The sequence below is a fragment of the Molossus molossus genome, unplaced genomic scaffold (genome assembly GCF_014108415.1).
Source record: "Molossus molossus isolate mMolMol1 unplaced genomic scaffold, mMolMol1.p scaffold_m16_p_7, whole genome shotgun sequence".
NCBI lineage: Eukaryota > Metazoa > Chordata > Mammalia > Chiroptera > Molossidae > Molossus > Molossus molossus.
Window position 1 is genome coordinate 109,428,116 of NW_023425401.1, and position 19,551 is coordinate 109,447,666.

Genomic DNA, 19,551 nt, shown 5'->3' on the forward strand with positions numbered 1-19,551 from the left:
TATTCTTTTAAGGTATTTTATTTTATTTTGTTAATCCTTACCAGAGGTTATTTTTTCCATTGATATTTAGAGAGAATAGAAAGGAGGGAGGGGAAGAGAGAGTCATTGATGTGAGAGAGACACACCGATTGGTTGCTTCCCGCATGACGCCAACCAGGGCCGGGGATTGAACCCGCAGCCCGGGTATGTGCCCTTGACGGGGCATTGAACCTGCAGCTATTCTGTGCACAGGCCAACGCTCTAACCACTTACACCGGCCAGGGCAAGCTGTTTTGATATTACTACTATTATTCGTATTTGGAGGACAATGATCAGAGAATTAGAATTGTTGGAAGAATAATACATGGCCCTATATCCTTCGAACCCTGTATATACACGTGTCCCACACTGTCAGTGTTGCCAGGGTCCAGAGAGGAGGGGACCAGCATTGGACATGAGAGAGAATTCCTTTGTCCCTATGTGAGGGTCCAGAGCCAGGTTGAGCTAGACCGCTGGGCTCAGGTCGGCCCCCCTCCTGGTCTCCCCTCATTCCCAGAATGACACTCAGTCTGCTCCAGGGGGTCACTGTCCACTCTAATCAGGTTCAAGATTTAAAAGGAAGCAGACTTACAAATCAGATCTCCCTCTCAGGCCAAGAAAGTCTTTGTGCTGGAGACTGCCCCTAGCCACTGGCCTCCAAAGTCAAAAGTCAGGCCTCTCTAAGCAAGAGAGTTTTGCAGAAGGGAGTGGAGAGTCTCTCTGAGGTCACCCCGCATTCGGGACTGGAATGTGTAGGCCTTTCCTGGGTGTCTGACCAGGGCTGTGTCAGTAAAGGCTTGGTTCCGCTGTCGTCGGAAAGCCAGCTGGTTAACGTCCCACCCGCCCAAGTTTTCACTTTATCCCCCCCATGGATACTTCCTGGCAGCCGCAGAGAAATGTCAGAGGCTAACTGGACAAAAGGCTTTTTTTTTTTAAATCCTCACCCAAGGATATTTTTCCTTTTATCTTCAGATAGAGTGGGAGGGAAGGAGGGAGGGAGGGAGGGAGAGAGAGAGAGAGAAATATCAACTTGAGAGAGACACATCGATTGGTTGCCTCCTGCATGACCCCCACCAGGGTCTGGGACGAACCACAACTGAGGTACATGCCCTTGGCTGGAATCGAGCCCGAGACTCTTTGGTTACCCTACCACTTCCTGCCTGAGACAACCAAAAAACAAACACACAAAATATACGAAGCAATAGTTTTCAAGATAATGGACATAAGACCATGAAAGGGCAGTTCCCGAGAGACAGCAAGAAACGAGGCAGCTGGCTCAGCTCACTGCCCTGAGAGAGCATGTCCAGACCACAGGGCAGGAAGGGGAACCCAGACAGCGTCACTGGACCCCCTGTGTTGTGGAAACAGCTGAGTGTCTGGGAAGAATACAGTGGCTAGAGTTAGAGTTACCACAGAGGAGAGGCCCCTGGAGACCCACAGACAGGCCCTCTCCTGTATGCAGCTGGGACTGATCAACACACGCTTGTGAGCAAACTACTCGAGGCTGGGAACAAAACAGAGGCCACTGCCCAACCCCCACCCAGGCCGAGAGTTGTAGCGCAAGGACGTGAAAACCACGATGATAGCTCTATTCCATGTGCTCAGAGGTGATGTGGACCCACAGACGATCTCAAAAAGTCCCAGTTGGACTTCTAGAGATGAAAACAATGTCCAAAATGAAACAACAACTCTGGATGAAATTAACAGCAGACTGGGTGTGTCAGAATAAAATAAAATATCAGTGAACTTGAAGACCTAGCAGTAGAAACTATCTAAAATGAAAAACAGGGAAAAGAGTTTATTTTTTTGATGCTCACCTGAGGATATTTTTCTATTCATCCTCAGATAGCATGGGAGGGAGGGAGAGAGAGAGAGAGAAACATCGATGTGAAAGAGACACATTGACTGGCCACCTCCCACATGACCCCAACCAGGGCCGGGACGAACTGCAACCGAAGTATGTGCCCTTGACTGGAATCAAACCCCCGACTCATTGGTCTGTGGGCCAACACTCACTACCGCTGAGCCAAACTGTCCAGGGCAATTTTTTTTCTTCATTGATTTTAGAGAGAGACGAAGGGAGAGGGAGAGGGAGAGAGAGATAGAAACATCAATGAAAGAACATCAGTTGGCCACCTCCTGCATGCCCCCCCACTGGGGATTGGGCCCACAACCTGGGCATGTGTCCTGACTGAGAATCAAACCAGCGACCTCTTGGTGCAGGGTCGATGCTCAACCACTGAGCCACACTGGCCAGGCAGGAAAACGAATTTTTAAAAAATGAAAGAACAGCCCTGGCCAGTTTTGCTCAGTGGTTAGAGCATCAGCCTGCGGTCCAGAGAGACTCGGGTTTGGTTCCCGCTAAGGGCGCGTACCTCAGTTGCAGTTTGTCCCTGGCCCTGGTTGGGTTGTGTGGGTGGCAGCCACTCGATGTGTCCCTTTCACGTCGATGTTTCTCTTCCTCTCTTCCTCTCTCTCCCTCCCACTCTATCTGAACAAAAAATGAAAAAATGTCCTCGGTTGAGGATAAAAAATAAAATAAAAAAATGAAAGAACAGCAGGGACAACTTCAAGCAGCCTAATATATGAGCAATTGGAGTCCTTGAAGAAGAGGAGAGAGAAGAAGGAACAGAAAAACATTTGTAGAAATAGTAGCTGAAAGTTTCCAAATTTGATGATAATTATAATAATCGACAGAGCCAGGAACTCACCAAACCTAAGCACAAGAAACATAAAAGACACAAACTCCATCAAAAGAATGTATAATCTGAAGAGCCCTCTATTTTAAAAATGGAATTTGTAGCTAAAGCCTTTGCACAAAGAAAACTTAAGGCCCATGTACCTTCACTGGGGAATTGTACCAAACATTTAAGGAAGAAATAATACCAATTTCCCACAAATTCTCAAAAATTGAAGAGGAGAGACAACTTCTCTATTCATTCCATGAGGCTGGTATTAGTCTGATACCAATATCAGAGACATCATAAGAAAACTACACCAATATTCATAGTGAGCATAGATGCAAAAATTCTAAACAAAACTTCAGCAATCAAGTTCAATAATATACAAAAATCATAAGACATCATGACCAAGTGAGGTTTATCCCAGGAATTCAAGGTTAGTTGAACATTAAAAACTCAGCCAACACATAGCATAAGGATAGAAATATAGACCAATGGAATAGAATCGAGAGCCCAGAAATAAACCCATACATCTGTGTTCAATTCATTTTCAACAAGGGAGCCAAGACAATTCAAAGAGATAAGGAACAATCATTTCAAAAAATGGTGCTGGGGCCCTGGCCAGTTTGGCTCAGCGGTTAGAGCGTCGGCCTGCGGTCCAGAGAGACCCGGGTTTGGTTCCTGCTAAGGGCATGTGACTTGGTTGCAGTTTGTCCCCGGCCCTGGTTGGTCATGCGGGTGGCAACCATTCTATGTGTCCCTTTCACATCGATGTTTCTCTCTCTCTCTCTCCCTCTCTCCCTCTCTCTCCCTCCCTGTCTAACCGAACAAAAAACTGGAGGGGTGTCCTCAGGTGAGGATTAAAAAAAAAAATGGTGCTGGGCTCTGGCCAGTGTGGATCAGTGGTCAGAGTGTCGGCCTGCATACCCAAGGGTCTCAGGTTTGATTCCTGGTCAAGGGAACATACCTGGGTTGGTGGTTCGATCCCCCGCCACAGTCTGGGCAACTTCAGGAGGAAACTGATCAATATTTCTCTCACATGGATGTTTTTCTCTCTGTCTCTCCCCCCACCCTGCCCTCAGTGGGAGAAAAAATCCTCAGGTGAGGATTAACAAAAAAATAAAATAACTAAGAAATGGTGCTGTGACAACCGAACAGCACAGGCAAAAAAATGAACTTGCCCCTGGCCGGTTTGCTCAGTGGTTAGAGCGTCGGCCCACAGACCAGAGTCGTGGTTTGGATTCTGGTCAAGGGCACGTACCTTGGTTGCAGTTCAGTCCCGGCCCTGGTTGGGGTTGTGTGGGAGGCAACCAGTCGATGTTTCCCTCTCACGTTGATGTTTCTCTCTCTTTCCCTTTCCCTCTCTCTCCCTCCCACTCTATCTGAAGATAAAGAGAAAAATATCCTCAGGTGAGGATTAAATAAAAAAGAATGAGCCCTGGCCAGTTTGGCTCAGCGGTTAGAGCGTCGGCCTGCGGTCCGGAGAGACCCGGGTTCGGTTCCCGCTAAGGGCACGTACTTCGGTTGCAGTTTGTCCCCGGCCCTGGTTGGTCGTGCGGGTGGCAGCCACTCGATGTGTCCCTTCACGTCGATGTTTCTCTCTCTCTCTCCCTTCCTCTCTCTCCCTCCCACTCTATCTGTACAAAAAATGGAAAAATATCCTCAGGTGAGGATTAAAAAAACAAGAATGAACTTGGACCCATACCTCACACCACACACAAAATTCACTCAAAATGGAGCATAGACCTAAAAGTAAGAGCTAAAACTATACAACTCTTAGAAGAAAACATAAGTGTAAATTTTCGTGACCTTGGATTAGAAAATAATTTCTTAGATACAAGTAAAGCATAAGCAAACAAACTATAAGAGGAAAAATTGGACTTCATCAAAATTTAAAACAATTTTTTTTATCCTCACCCGAGGACACTTTTGCATTTATCTTTAGATAGAGCAGGAGGGAGAGAGGGAGGAAGAGAGAAAGAGAAAAATCGACATGAGAGAGACACATCAACTGGTTGCCACCCACATGACCCCAACCGGGGCCGGGGACAAACTGCAACAGAGGTACATGCCCCTAGCGGTAACCGAACCCGGGACTCTCTGGTCCATGGGCCGATGCTCTAACCACTGAGCAAAACTGGCCAGGGCTCCATTTATCTTTAGATAGAGTGGGGTGGGGGGAGAGAGAGAGAGAAACATGGATGTGAGAGGGACACATCGACAAGTCTCCTCCCTCATGACCTCAACCGGGACCGGGGACAAACTGCAACCGAGGTACATGCCCTTGGTCAGAATTGAACCTGTGACTCTTTGGTCCATGGGCCGACACTCTAACCACAGCCAAACCAGCCAGGGCTCAAAATGTAAAACTTTTATGTTTCAATGTACACTATCAAGAAAGTGAAAACTCAGCGTGGGAGAAAATATTTGCAAATCACATCTCTAATAAGGGTTTCATATCCAGAATATACTTTAAAAAACACAAAACTCATCTGGCCAATGTGGCTCAGTGGTTGAGCATCAACCCATGCACCAAGAGGTCACTGGTTCGATTCCCAGTCAGGGCACATGCCCGAGTTTCGGGATCAATCCCCGGTGAGGGAATGCAGGAGGCAGAATGCAGGATCAGTTTCTCTCTTCTCGATGTTTCTATCTCCCCTTCTCCTTTCCTCTCTCTCTAAAAATCAATAAAATCATATTTTTTAAAAAACCCACAAAACTCTTACAGCTTGACAATAAAAAGACAAATGACCCAATTTAAAAAATGGGCAAAAGATTTGAAAAGGCATTTCCCCAAAGAAGATGTACAAATAACCAATCAGCACATGAAAAGATGCTCAACATCACTAGCCATTAGGGAAAAGCAAATTAAAACCACAACGAGATACCAGACACACCTATTAGAAGGGCTACAAGGAACTCCCGCTTGTTCCAAGAATTCTTTCTCGTTGGCAAGCGGAGGGGCCGCCAGGACTTTCATACGCGTCTGATGAGAATATAAAATGGCACGAGCACTTGGGAAAACAGTTTGGCAGTTTCTTAAAGAGTTAAGCACACCTACCAGATGACTCATCCATTCCTCTTTACCCCAGAGAAATGAAAGCATATGTCCATATGAAGACTTACACATGAATTTTCGTAACCGTCTTATTTCCAAGAGTCACAGGCTGGAAACCATCCAAACGCTTTGTCGAGAGTTCAGCTAAGCGCGCCACGTTATTGCCGCCTCGCCGTTCGTGTTATTGGCCCTGTGGCCTTCGGGGACCTTCCTCGGGTCGCTGCTGTAGCAGAGTGCCCCCTCTCCTTTGGTCAGGGTTCTGGTCTGATTCCTTCTTCCGTACCGAGCTTCCATTTGCGGGGAAGGGGACGACGCAGAGCTTCCTCCTCCGTCCCGATTCCAGTCTTTCTGAGGCAGAGGGAGGGATAGGCAGGGCAGAGACCCCCTCCCAACCCCCTGCCTGTCCACGGGGCAGGCGACAGCCTGGTTGGTGTATGGTTTCACGCCAACTCCACGAACTCCTCTTGCAAGTAGTTCCCTGAAACTAGCCCCCCATCCACACTTGTCACCAGCATCCAGCCTGCGACAGATCATGGAGAGGACCAGTTCTCTGTCTTCACTGATGGGAGAGGGACGATCTGCAAGACTGGCAGAACCTTTTCTGTAGATGTTACCCCCCCCACCACCACCACAAGAACAAAAGTCCCCATGCTACTGGAATGTTACTATTATTCCGCTGTGATCAAGTGGCGACCCTAAGGCAGGCGCTATGCTCAGCACCCTGGGTAATAACTTTTAACTTTCGTAACAACCTCCTAGGTTACAGAGTATCTTCCTGGTGGGGAAATTGAGGCCCGGAGAGGTTACGTAGACGAAGTCACTCAGCTAATGAATGGGAGGTGTCAGGTGTGTCCTGACCCCAGTCTAAACGACAGAGAATCACGGCGTGGACAGAGCAGGCCCATGCCTCTGTGCCGAAGACACGGGACGCTCCTGGTCCTTCCTTCTCCAGTCCCACTGAACTTTCCTAGAGAGACAGAGAGCTTGGGCCTCTGTCCCGAACAATGATACGAGGAGTGTGGGCGCCGCCCCTCCGTGCGTGCCTCTGAGGACAGACACAAGCGAGATGATAAGGAGTCTCCGGGGCCCGATACGAGGGCATCTCTCCTGTGAGCAGTCATTATTCTCACCCAACACAGTGAGCCTGCTGGCTGGAGTGTGTGTGTGCTCGTGAGCGTGTTTGGCGGGGGCTCGGCGGGACCGTCAGGGCGCCTGATGTGGCAACATCTGTTTCCACTCATTGCAGAAGACTTCCAGCTGCCCACAGAATGAGGCATCTGCTCGCTCTCGGTGGGGATGCTGCAGCCAAGTCTAATTCGTACCGGGGTTGTTGATCCCACACAGGGTACTTTACAGGAGGTCAGCGCCCTGCCGAAGGGAAGCCCGGGCCGGCGGCGCCCCTCTCTACCACCTGCCTTTGTCTTGTTGGGAATAGAACAGGGGCGAAGGGGCGTCAGTCGGGATCTTTGGTTGCGGAGAAAGAAACTGAGTTGGGTGAGTTTATCAAGAAAAGAGGGTTCAGCCCTGGCTGATGGGGCTCAGTTGGTTGGTGTCATCCCTGAGGGTTGCCAGTCAGATTCCCAGTCAGGGCACATGTCCAGGTTTCTGGCCAGATCCCCGCTAGGGGGCGTGCAGGAGGCACCCGAAAGATGTTGCGCTCTCACATCAATGTTTCTCTCTCCCTCTCCCTTCCTCTCTTTCTCAACAGTAATAACATGTCTTTTTAAAGGAAAGGGGCTTCACTGGAAGAAAATCAAGTGAAGGGAGACGTGAGCGTCCAGGTTTCAAGAAGACGAAGAACCAGGGCAAGGCCATGGGTCTCAAAAGGGGTGGACTGTGGCTCAGGAGGCTTTGAGTGGACTTGGCTCCAGCTGCCCTCTCGCAGGTGTAATTTGACATCAGACTTACTTTCCAAGGAGAGAGAATTTCATTGCGCCACCTTGAGTTTGATTTGGTTGGGAGCAACTTGTCACACTCAGCCGTCAGGGTGGATGTCGCTGTGTCGCTGCCGGCAACCCCTCGCACTTCTCCACGGTTACAGTTCCAACAGCCCCCTGCTTTCCAGGGGCTCCGCTCCGCTCAGTTCCCAAAGGCAGCTCCCCAAAGAAAGGGACTCTAGAAAACAAGGGCAGCCCCCCACCTTGGAGACCCGACTGTGACCACAAGCGAACCCCTTTATCTCTCGGGGCCTCAGTGTCTCTACGGGTCACCTAGAAACCACAATCCTTTGCTGCCCTTCTGACTCCTGGCGGTGCGGCCACCGGCCACCCTGCCCGTCGTCTCTCATCCAAACGGCCGAGGCGCCTCGGTGGTTTCCAATGGAGTCCATTTGCCTTGGCTCGGGAAACTTTCCCATTTTTCTCCCACAAGGAGCCACACTGAAGGTGGCATCTGAGGTTGTCTAACAGCCTTTGAAGTCTATTTCCTCAACTGTCAAAGACAGAGAACAACATACCCACCTCATGATCTGTAGAAATGATTTAACACCCTGCTTGGGGCATAGTCGTCGCTCAGTAACTGTTGGCTGCGTTGCACTGTTGCTGTTAGTATTTACTGACAACCCAGTATGGCCAGGCCCTATTTAATAGCCCAATTCGATTTGCTTTGAATTAGCTGAATGTTCCCATGTAAACAAGGGATGTTAAAATCTTCTCCCCCACATAAAGTTTACCTTGGCACGATGCCAGGGGCCTGGCCCTATGGGATGTCATTAACAAAATCCCAGGAAGCCTGCGATTTTCTTTGCGTGGGGTGAGGGTGGGGGAGGGTTTGCAGAGGATGTAGCCGGTGAAATCCAGCGTGGGTCCTGAGGACACCGGGAAGAATTCCTCTCTGGCCCGAGTCCCAGGAATTGCTGTGTTCCTCCTGGGGAACTGGTTTCCTTTCATCCTGTGGACACTGCATCATGGCACCGGCCCATTTCCCTGCTTGCTTTGGCCCGACCCAGAGTCCCCTTCCAGCAAAGAATCGGGCCTTGGAGCTGCCTGTCATATTGGGGATGCTGACTTACCTCGGCCTCACCTTTTTTCCTTCTTTTTCCAACATTTCTTCACATACCTTTTCTATCTTGTTTTTTGAGATGGATATCCTCCCTGGCCTTGGCCTCCAGCCCCTCCACGAGGCACAAAGCGGCACTTGAGCGCCCCCTCTCTGCGGGGAGGGCTGCTGTCATCCCTGAGGCTCCTGTCTCCCAGCCTCAGGAAGGGAGTTCTCTGAGGTCTCTGCCCGCAGCCACTTACTGTGGGTGGCGCCCATTCTGGTTACCCTCTCTGCCCACGTGGTTCAGGCTCCCCAGGGCCAGGGCAGCCGGGGCCCAGTTGTGAAGTCGACAGCTTCCCTGCTCCCTGTGCCGAAACTCGAAACTCGGGGGCAGCCTCCCCTGTCTTCTATGGGAAAGGGACCCAGGGGACAGCCATCTCAGCCCCCAGTGTGGGTGCTGGGGACAGGCAGGGTGTGTGCAGAGAGGGGGTGGCTGGGTCTTCTTGCCCAGTCTCCTAACTTCGATCCACCAACCTGGGCAGTTCTACACAATCGCCAAACCCCCTCCAGTTGAACATGGACCCTTCCTCGTGGCTGACGCGTCCCCACTTCTCCCCACCCAGGATGTTCAGTCCTGGGGGTCCCGACCAGTAACGTGTGTCACCTCTGACTGCTCGGCTTGCCCCCACACCCCGAGCCAGGGGCTGGCCTCGGCTTCCAGAGAGGTCAGCTCCAGGGACACACCGCCCGTCGCTCTCAGGCTGAGTGCCCACCAAGGAGCCGCGTCAGCTGGACTCCCGGGATGTTTACCGTCACTGATTCCAAACTGCGGCTTTGCTGTGGGCGGCAGGGGGGCCGAGGCCTGTTTACAGAGATGCTCATCTTACAGTCCAGGCTTCACACCCCGCGATGCAAGTCGCTGCCTCCCGTGTCCCCGGACTGCCCCCAGATGTGTGTGCTGAGCAGGGTCTGGGGCTCAGGTCTGAGCCAGGCCCTCACCCCAGCTCCCTGAGCCACCCTGCACTCTGCACTCACAACATTCTTTGTTGTCACCACACAGCACTCGATGGGAACCAAATGAGACCAGTAAGAAGGAGGCAGATTCTCGCCCTGGCCGTTTGCTCAGTGGTTAGAGCACCAGCCCGCAGACCAAGGAGTCGCAGGTTCGATTCCGGTCAAGGGCACGTACCTCTGTTTCGGTTTGTGCCCGGCCCTGGTTGGGTCGTGCGGGAGGCAACAGGTTGATGTCTCTCTCCCTTTCTCTCCCTCCCTCCTTCCCACTCTCTCTGAAGATAAATAGAAAAATATCCTCTGGTGAGGATTTAAAAAAAAAAAGAGGTGACAGATTCTTCAGGTAAGGGGAGGGGTGGGCAGGTAAGACCTGCTGGGTCCTCTAGGATTTGGAAGGTCTTGATTGATACCTTGATACCCAATTACCTCCCCAGAGCCCTCAGCACCCCAGTAGCAAGAAGCTGGAGTTCTGCTTTTACTGTGGTGAAATACACAGAGCAGAGACTCACCGTCCGGCAGGGAGCACGCTGCCATTGCTGAGCAACTGTCACCCCCAGGACTTGCTCACCTTCCCAAAGTGCCACTCTGGCCCTGGCTGGTTTGGCTCAGCGGTTGGAGCATCAGCCTGTGGTACAGAGAGACCAGGGTTCGGTTCCCGCTAAGGGCGCGTACCTCGGTTGCAGTTTGTCCCCGGCCCTGGTTGGTCGTGCGGGTGGCAGCAACTCGATGTGTCCCTTCACATCGATGTTTCTCTCTCTCTCTCCCTCTGTTCCTCTCTCTCCCTCCCACTCTACCAGAACAAAAAATGGAAAAATGTTCTCGGGTGAGGATGTATATAGAGTCCCTGGGGGCACAGGGAGCTTGATGGGCTCACCTGGAGGGGGAAGGGAGGCCCGGGAAGAGGGCAGAGCCAGCCCGCTGCTGCCCAGGGAACCTCTGCTGGGCTGCCAAGGGGATGCTGGTCCTGTGGTCAGACTGGGCCTGATGAACACCACGTGTGTGACTTGGTCAGCAGGGGCCCAGCGGGCAGGGGGACAAGGGCTGAGGGGAGATGGCCCTGTGAGAGCCCAGCTTCCCAAACCACAGAGCAGAGCCAGAAATATGTGAAGCACATGACTGTTCAGAAGGCCTGGCCCTGGGTCCTCCGACCCCCTGGACAGACTTCAGACAGACGACAGGCTGCCCGCAAGCATGCTGGTGGGAATCTTGTTTTTCTTCTTTCGGACAAAAGCAGATTTGCTGACAGATTAGGGAGCAGGGGGTTGGGGTGAGGGGGAGGTCACCCAGGAGCACAGGCCTATCGGTGGAGCATTAAATCACCACTTAATGAGGTGCGGCTCCTGCTCAGCCCTGGGGGCTGGAGGGCGAGTTCCGGAAACCTCTGGAATGCTCGGGAGGGCTGGCTCCGCCCCTGGCTACTGGGGGCTGGAGGAGCTCCCTGGCCGGCGGGAGGGCTCCCTCCAGCCCCAGTTCTCATTTAATCCCCAGGAGGCGGCGCTGTTGTGGTCCCCACGGTACAGCTGGGGGAACTGAGGCACCGGGCGGTTTGTCTACGGTGGAGACAGAACCCACACCCAGAGCTCGCTCACTTCTCGCGTGAGGCAGATGCTCCTCGGGCTCCCCCTTGCACCCCGGGGGCGTGGAGTGTACCACTTAGGACTAATGACCACTATTCATGCAGTGCCTTCTCCCGGGCTCCTGGTTTGGCTTCTGCAGCCGCACCGGGTGGGAACAGGGGTGACTGCAGTCACCCCGCAGGGCAGGAAGCCGGCTGCGGGCCTCTGGGTCGTGCTGTAGGCTGAACTGAGCCCCACCCCCACTCGCATGTTGCCGTCCTGACCCCCAGAACCTCAGGACGTGACTGTGCTTGGAGAGCAGATCCTTACAGAGGTGATGAAGTTAAAATGAGGCAGTCAGCCCTGGCCAGTTTGGCTCAGCGGTTAAAGCGTCGGCCTGCGGTCCTGAGAGACCCGGGTTCGGTTCCTGCTAAGGGCATGCACCTCAGTTGCAGTTTGTCCCCGGCCCTGGTTGGTCGTGCGGGTGGCAGCCACTCGATGTGTCCCTTTCACATCGATGTTTCTCTCTCTCTCCCTCCTACTCTATCTGAACAAAGAATGAAAAAGTGTCCTCAGGTGAGGATAAAAAATAAATAAATAAATAAATAAATAAAATGAGGCAGTCAGTATGGACCCTAATCCAATATGACTGGTGCCCTCATAAGAAGAAATTAGGGTCCTGGCCCGTGTGGCTTAGCGGTTAGAGCACTGGTCCCCTGACCAGAGGGTTGTGGGTTTGATTCCTGGTCAAAGGCACTTACTTGTTCTGCAGGTTCAAGCCCTGGCCTGGGTCAGGGTTGTACAGGAGGTGACCAATCGATGTGTCTTTCACGTATCAATGGTTCTCTCCCTCTCCCTCCTTTCCACTCTATCTGAAAATTAATGAAAAAAATATCCTTGGGTGAGAATTAACAAAGGAGAAGGAGGAGGAGGGGGAGGGGGAGGGGGAGGGGGAGGGGGAGAGGAGAAGGAGGGGGAGGGGGAGGGGGAGGAGGACAGGAGGAGGAGGAGGAGGAGGAGATTAAGGTGCAGAGGGAGGCCACTGAGAACACAGCCATCTGCAAACAGCACCTGACGTACCTGACGTTATTCTTCTTCAGAAGTACGAGAAAATGACTGTCTGTTCTCGAAACCCTCAGAGGTGCTACTTGTTACAGCAGCCCACGCTGACTAATACGCTTCAGGCCCAGTGTTCCCCATGAGTGAGTGGAGAAGGCAGGTCCTGCTTCTCCCCATGAGCCTGCTCCGGGGTAAGTGTGTCCGGCTTCCATTCCTCCCAGGTCACAGGGAGTTGGAATGAGGTGGTACAGGGGACAGTGCTGTTAGTGTGGCATCACTCATGGGTGGGCTACTGTTCATTTAACTGTGGTCAGATACACCAGTATGTGCAGGAGAGTGGTAGGTAGGGCAAAGGGACCCACCCGATCTGGGTTTGAATCCTGACTGCTGTGTGACCTTGGGCAAGTTGCTCACACTGTCTGTGTCTAGCTGTTCTCATGTGTGATGGTGATAACAAGCATATCACAATCTTGGTGTTATTGTGCATCATGAGTAAAGTTATATGGATTCTGCTAGTCGAGTGTAACACACCCTCGATGCTCAATCAATGCTCGATGCTGTCATCACCATCATCAACAATGGCTAAAGGGGTGCACGATCCTGGACACCTGCTGACCCTCCCTCCCCATGCCTGGCGTGGAGGTTCGAGGGGCTGGGGCTCAGCCAGCTGAGCAGAGACAGCGGCCTGGCCACGGGCAGGGCCTCCCCCACCACTGGACACAAGTGTGGCTGAGCTCACATCCACCTCCTCGAACAAACGATCAGAGAAATGAAAAGCAAGACTATGATTTTAAACAAATGGTCTTCCCGACTCAGACACAGTGACAGAACATTTCCATGTTGATTCCTTCCGGGCTTAAAGACGACCTGGTTTGCTATTAGTGCCGTGGTGGCGTAGCCGGAGGAAGGTTGGCTGGAGGGAGCCTCTGCCTCAGCTGCAGACCCTCCCGGGGGTCCCCCACCTCAGGCCCTCCCATCGCTGCCTGGTCCTTGCCCCTGTGCCCTCACTTCCTCCCTCCTGTAGTCCCGTAACCTGGAGGCGGTGTCCTGGGATCAGAGGAGGCGCCCTGGCCCTGTCCTGGCTGCCCTGGGAGCTCGCTATGGGGCCCTGGGTGGTCACTCCCACTCAGGGCTCACGTGTAAAACAAAAGGGTTGGACTCCATGCCCTTTAGGTCCCTTCCAGCCCTAATGTTCCCCCAGGGGGTGCCCCCCAGTGTCCTCCCCCACCCTCCGGGTTCCCTGGGGAGTCCTCCAGCCTCTTGCGCAGGGCGTGGGGTGCCTCCGCCAGGCTGCACCGATGTCGGAAGGGGCAGAGAAATCACTCAGACTGTCTCACTCCCCACTTTACGACTTTTATTCCCCGTGGTCCCCAGTCCCACAAGTGGCCAGAAGGGACCGCCCCGTCCCGGGCCTCTCCTGGTCCTGGCCGGACAGTGGCAGCCCAGCTAGAAGAAGTTGACAACCCTGCGCAGAGACTGGACACGAGGGCTGTGGGCCTCCCAGTCAGTGAAGCTGCGGAAGTCGCCCCGCTCCACCAGGTACATCCGGCCCCGGTAGTTGGGCTCCTCGTACAGGACCCACCTAGGGCAGAGGGGTGGCTGGTCAGGGGACAGGGTGCTGAGCAGCACAGGGCACCCGGAGGCCCCGCATCCGCTTCCTTCCCTGCACCAGCCCACCCCCTCTCCCCACCCGGGGCCTGAGTCCATCCTTTCTCTCTGGGGAACACAGCCCAGCTCTTGGTTTATTTCCTCCCCCTCGGCCCACCCGCGTGCTGGGTGTTACGTGGGCACTAAGGGCGTTCAGTAGAAGTGACGTTTTAAATTCATCAGTCTGCCAGGGCCAGGAGACCCCAATGATTCAGGAACACATACACCCTCTGCCACGCGTTCCTGGTCCTGGAAGGGACCCGCACAGACAGTACCTGTCACCTGGCAGGGCGCAGGCACAAAATGGGGACCAGTTACCATTCATCAGCCAACGCTCCCCTGTTCCCATGGGTGTGCCTAGATTCCGAAGTGCCTCCGCACACAGGTTCCCGCCTCTGGGGAAAGGCACAGCCTGGAGGGAGCCTCAGCTGCAGACACCCCTAGGAGTCCCCCGCCTCATGCCTCCCACTGCGTCCCTGTCCTTGTCCAAACCCGGTGTGTGAGGGAGCTGCAGGGAGAAGCTGGCCTTCAGCTGCTTGGAACCGGGGCCTCCCTTCCCCATTCAGAAAAACTGAAGAGCAGTCTGTGAGATCCGTCTGGTTACAGCGACCGGGCGGTGTGCAGAGTGTCCCCCGCCGCTTCCCCAGCGGCGCCCTGGGACCCGCGTCCCCTTACTGCGGCCTCCCTGGGCCGCGGGGGCAGCCACTGCTGGACTGGGGCTGAGGGTGCCGCTGAGCGGGGAGAGGGCCTCCGGGCCGGGGACAAGCTGCCCACCGGCTGGGGCCTGTCTGATCCACCCCAGAGCCTCCCACACCTGGCAGGGCCCAGCGGGGCCGGGAGTGGTGACCCCGCCATCTCTACTCACGCGCCGTCGCCGTACACCTTGATGGCGTTGACACAGTTCTTGGCCCAGCCCCGGCTCTGCAGGGACGGGCAGTCGTCCTGGAAGCTCAGGCTCTGACCCGTGAAGCTGCGGCCCTCGAAGATTTCTAGGCGGAAGTGCTCCCCGTGCTGCGGACCCCGGCGGAGGGAGGAAAGAAGTTCGGCGGTGCTGAGTGTCCCTCCGCGGGACACTTGGCATCACTACGGGCTCCGGGCACCCGAGAGCGCCTGGGCTGGGCCCCCACACACGTGTCCTCTCTTGTTCTCGCACACGAGATTTGGTTGGATGAAAGGGGTGTGCTACTTTAAAAAGCTGCGGAGCCCTGGCCGGTTTGGCTCAGCGGTTAGAGCGTCGGCCTGCGGTCCGGAGAGACCCGGGTTCGGTTCCTGCTAAGGGCACGCACTTCGGTTGCAGTTTGTCCCCGGCCCTGGTTGGTCGTGCGGTGGCAGCCACTCGATGTGTCCCTTTCGATGTTTCTCTCTCTCTGTCTCTTCCTCTCTCTCCCTCCCACTCTATCTGTACAATAAATAAATAAATAAATAAATAAATAAATAAATAAATAGCTGCAGAGCCCCCAAACCAGCAGAGCCCCCGAACCGGTCCAGTTGCCTCTGTCCTCAACTACAGGGCAGAGCAGGCCAGACTGCCTGAGGGACAGTGGCCGCAGCGACCAGCCCGGAGCATTGGGCACCCCCCTGGTGCTCAGCCCTGTGTCCCTCATCCCCCACCCCCCGTCCTGGGCCACAGGCCTCAATCCAGCCTTGAAGTGATACTATTTTACAAACTGTAACAGAACCATTTGCTAAAACACGAAGCCAGACGTCTAAAGCAAAGGCAGAGAAGGCTTTGGTTGCATCCCTGGAAGAGGACACGGATCTCCCTCCGAGTCCTGTGTTTCCGAAGGACAGAGGCGGCCAGCTCCCGACCGGCCGCGGTCTGGTCACAGCTGGCCTGAAGGACGCTCTTAGGGGAAGGTCATTCCGAAGATACCTGCGATGTTTCTCATACAAACAGCCCTATGCAGGCTCCCCGGCCAGCCACTCAATTCCTTGTCCCAAATGTCCGCGGCCTGGCGGTGACACTGAGAAAGCTCGCTCCCAATGTCAGCACCGGGCCCAGCTGGTTCTGCACCCGTGTAGAAAAGAGAGGGAGCCCCACACCGGAGGCCCCTTCCCCAGGGTTCCTCAGGTGGTCGCCAGCACCCCAGGCCTGGAGAGCCGCTCCCCTGGTCAGGGGAATCGGCCATTTCCCACCGGGCCATCCAGACCTCGCGGCAGGGTGAATAGGGATTGTGACTTGGGAGAATCCTAAGCAATGGGAACACCCGTCCTCAAATCCCACCGTGACAAGGCCCCTGGGAAGGCAGCCACCTGTTGGCTCCTGCCCCCAAACTCCCCTTACTGGTAGGTGATGACACTTCCTCCTCATCTTTCCACCACTGAGCACAGGAAGGGGGATGGGGTTGGGGGGGGGGGCGGCTTGAAAAATGCTCTTTACAAGAGGATCTACCCGAGGACACACCAAGCCCACAGCGGCCTTACTTTATAGCTAAGAGCTCCCCCATCTGGTTGCAAAGCCAAACTTCTAGGATTTCCAACAGCATTTGAAGTGGAAAATTCAGCAAGATTTTGGGATGAGAAAAAAAATTTTCTTTTGAATCCTCACCTGAGGGTATGTTTCCATTTCTCTTCAGAGAGGGGTGGGGGGAAACATCGATGTGGAAGAGACACTTCAATTGGCTGCCACCCACCCGACCCTGACCAGGGCGGGGACTGAAGGGCAACGGAGGTACGTGCCCTTGACCGGAATCGAACCCGAGACTCTTTGGACAGAGGGTCTACGCTCTAACCGCTGAGCCAAAGCAGCCGGGGCGGGATGAGAAATGGGAAGTGCTTTCCTGAAATATGCCTGAAAATTCGGGCACAGAGAGGTCCAGGGGCTCTCCCACGGGGTCCCCATGCGTCCCACACTCACGGGAGGGGCTGGGTCTGTGGGGCATCTCTCTGAGCTCAAGAGCCCAGGGCCCCTCGGCTCTTAAAGCTGTCCCACGCGGGCCGGGCCGGGGCAGTCACCGCGGGACACCCGGCGAAGCGGCCCACTCACCATTCCCACGGGCCGGCAGGAGCCCATGTGGTCGTTGTGGCCGTTCCAGCGGAAGAAGTCGGGGTGGTCGCCGTGCTCCAGGACAAACTGCTGGCCCCGGAAGTCAGGGTGGTGGAAGCAGACCCAGGCTCCGCTCTCCACGCGGATGGAGTTCACCCGGTTCATGAAGCCGCGGTCCTGGAAGTTGTCACAGGCCCCGAGGACCTCCAGCTTCCGCCCGGTGAAGTGCTTACCCTCGTAGAGAGTGATCTGGGAAGGTGGGGTCGGAGGGTGCAAGGTCACAGGCTTCTCTCTGCTCAGTGTTGGGAGCAGGCACCTGGGACCCGCACCCGCGATGGAGCCCTAACTGCCGGTCACCGAAGCCCAGAGCTGCCGCCTGCAGGACTCCGCTTGCGGACCCAGTGCAGGAATGCACGGCTGGCCGGTCGGAGTCAGGCCCGGCGCCGGTCCCTCCCAGTCCAGGAGCTCACATTGAGCCAATTCCAGAAAATTCTACGTGGGACAGGGAGTTCCCCCCTTGTCTAGGGGTCCAGTAGAAACGGGCTCTTTCCAAACTCCCACTGCATTTTTAAAAACTCAGTTCTTGTTTATTATTAAAACATAACGTCCAGCCCTGGCCAGTTTGGCTCAGCGGTTGAGCGTCGGCCTGCGGACCAGGGAGTCACTGGTTCGGTTCCCGCTAGGGGCACGTACCCCAAAAAAGAAAAAAAAGAAAAAACATAACGTCCAAGGAAATGTTTTCAAAAGATGACACTTCACCAACACCCACCATCGTAAGCCAGCACTTAGTGTTCAGAAAGTCGGGTTCGGGGATGGCCCCTTCCCCATGAGACTGAACCTCCCGGCCAGAGTCAGGGCCTGGCTGGGGATTAGTGGCTCGGAGGGGCTCTCCAGAGCAACCCTCCCTTCGCTCCCAGGCCACCCCTTTGGGTGACAGGCCAGCCACACTGGAGCCTCCCCTACCTAGCGGGCAGTTCAGACACGATGTCCCATGGTGATGTAGCAGGGACGAGGTCTCCTTGTGCCCAGACTAAACCTGAACCCTGTCAACCCCAAAACTCACTTTCTGCCCAGAACCCGAACATTGCAACCACTCTAACTCCGTGGGCTTCAGAGCCGTGCTCCTAGAAGAGCCCGGGCAAAGCACAAGTGATGCTGCCTGGGCCCTGGAATCCTCGCAGACTTGGGTCCGTCCCCCCGGCAGCACTGCCCTTCTGGACGTACTGGAGTGGGGCGAGGTCAGCCGAAGGACAGTGTGGGTGTGGAAGTTCTGGGAGCCAGGGCACCCGTTCCCGGCACCATGTCCTGGCACTCCCTCAGGGACACAGGGGAGGGTGTGTGCCCATGGACCTGGGCTCCTGGGGCTGTTTGTCACTGAAGCATACCTTAGCCCATGCAGACTGCTACAGTCACCGGACTGTAGCCCCTGGTGACCGATTAGCTGGGTGGGGAGCTGGAGAAGGGGTGGAGACCCAAATGTGCCACCTTCCTGCACAGGACAAGTCTGGCTTCAGATATTTAGGGAGAACCATCACCCACAGGATTCCAAGGTCCCTCAAATCTCAACATTCTGCAGAGAACCAGCCCCAAGCAGGAGCAACCACATAGACCTGTGGCTGCAGGACAAGCCAAGTCTCCCCCATCGCAGCCAATGCCCCCTCAGGTCTGACCACCCTCCCTGCGCCAGACTTGAAGGGGTGGGGGTGGGGCCACAGAGCCGGTGCAGGAGGGGCTGGGGAGGAGACCCCACCTGCCACAGCAGAGAGGCCCTCAGCCTCAAGCAACAGTGTGCCCCCATCCCCACCCCCTTTGCCCCCAGCATCCCAACAGTGGGTGGGGGAGTTCCCCTGGGCTTCCCCTCAGCGGCCCATGTTACTGGGTCTCACTTACCTTCCCGGAGCACTGCGCCATGGTGGCCTGCCGGTCCCCGTGCCAGCCCCCAGATATAGCGGGCGCCCTGCTGGGTCAGCGCCCCCCAACAAAAGATTTGCTTGGCCGGCGCGTTAGAGCTTTCCGGCGTGTAAGGCTGCGAGGGGCCGCCCAGCCTGGGACCCGACCCACGGCGCCCTGAGCCCAGGCCCGGCGTCAGAGCGGCGCTCACGAGGTCCCCGCGCCGCCCACCGGGGCCCCCAGCCACCAGCCCAGGCCCCTCTCCCTGTGACCCCAGCCTGCCACTGTCCCTGCTGAGTCAGGACCACACACTGGACCACTGGCCCCTCTGCCCTTGGCCGGGGTCCTCTGGTCTTCCCTCTCCAGCTGGGCTGCCCCGCCCCCGCCCCTCCACGCCCTGACCTCTTCTCACCTGCTCACCTGCTCACCCTGAGGGCAAAGGAGACAGACAGCCTGACCCTGCAGCTCTCTCTCACCTCAGCTCCCAGCCCACCCGAACTGTTTGTTCCTACAGCCCCTGACCCCTGGCCGACCCCACATTTCTTGCCAAGTGGCCCTCACCTCCCACATCTGACCCTGCTGAATGCCATCCCTGTCCCTCTCCCCCTTCCCCGAGGGACGGTGTCACCCTTGATCCACTTTGGTGTCACTCGCCTCTGACCAGGT

The 19,551-nt window shown here is 55.2% G+C and overlaps 1 protein-coding gene across 2 annotated transcripts; it reads right to left on the reverse strand.

Annotated features, from left to right (window-relative positions):
• Window positions 1-13,706: 13,706 nt before the first annotated feature.
• CRYGN (crystallin gamma N) lies at window positions 13,707-18,921 on the reverse strand. 2 transcript variants are annotated; one of them, XM_036247239.1, is made up of 4 exons: window positions 18,886-18,921; window positions 16,996-17,244; window positions 14,875-15,020; window positions 13,707-13,944 (listed from the first exon to the last, which is right to left on the reverse strand). In XM_036247239.1, the coding sequence occupies exons 1-4, from the start codon at window positions 18,904-18,906 to the stop codon at window positions 13,809-13,811; spliced, it is 552 nt and encodes a 183-aa protein (XP_036103132.1). In that variant the 5' UTR covers window positions 18,907-18,921; the 3' UTR covers window positions 13,707-13,808. The 2 variants fall into 2 exon arrangements, with proteins under 2 accessions (XP_036103132.1, XP_036103133.1); XM_036247240.1 differs by lacking the exon at window positions 18,886-18,921 and adding an exon at window positions 18,381-18,417.
• Between the last annotated feature and the right edge of the window lie 630 nt (window positions 18,922-19,551).

Excerpts from the sequence above, each read along its gene's own strand:
- CRYGN (XM_036247239.1), bottom strand. The coding sequence starts at position 18,906 with ATGGCGCAGTGCTCCGGGAAG. Across the intron at positions 17,245-18,885 it reads TGGCGCAGTGCTCCGGGAAG|ATCACTCTCTACGAGGGTAA; the intron begins GTAAGTGAGACC and ends CCACCTTCCCAG. Across the intron at positions 15,021-16,995 it reads CCTGCCGGCCCGTGGGAATG|CACGGGGAGCACTTCCGCCT; the intron begins GTGAGTGGGCCG and ends CGGGGTCCGCAG.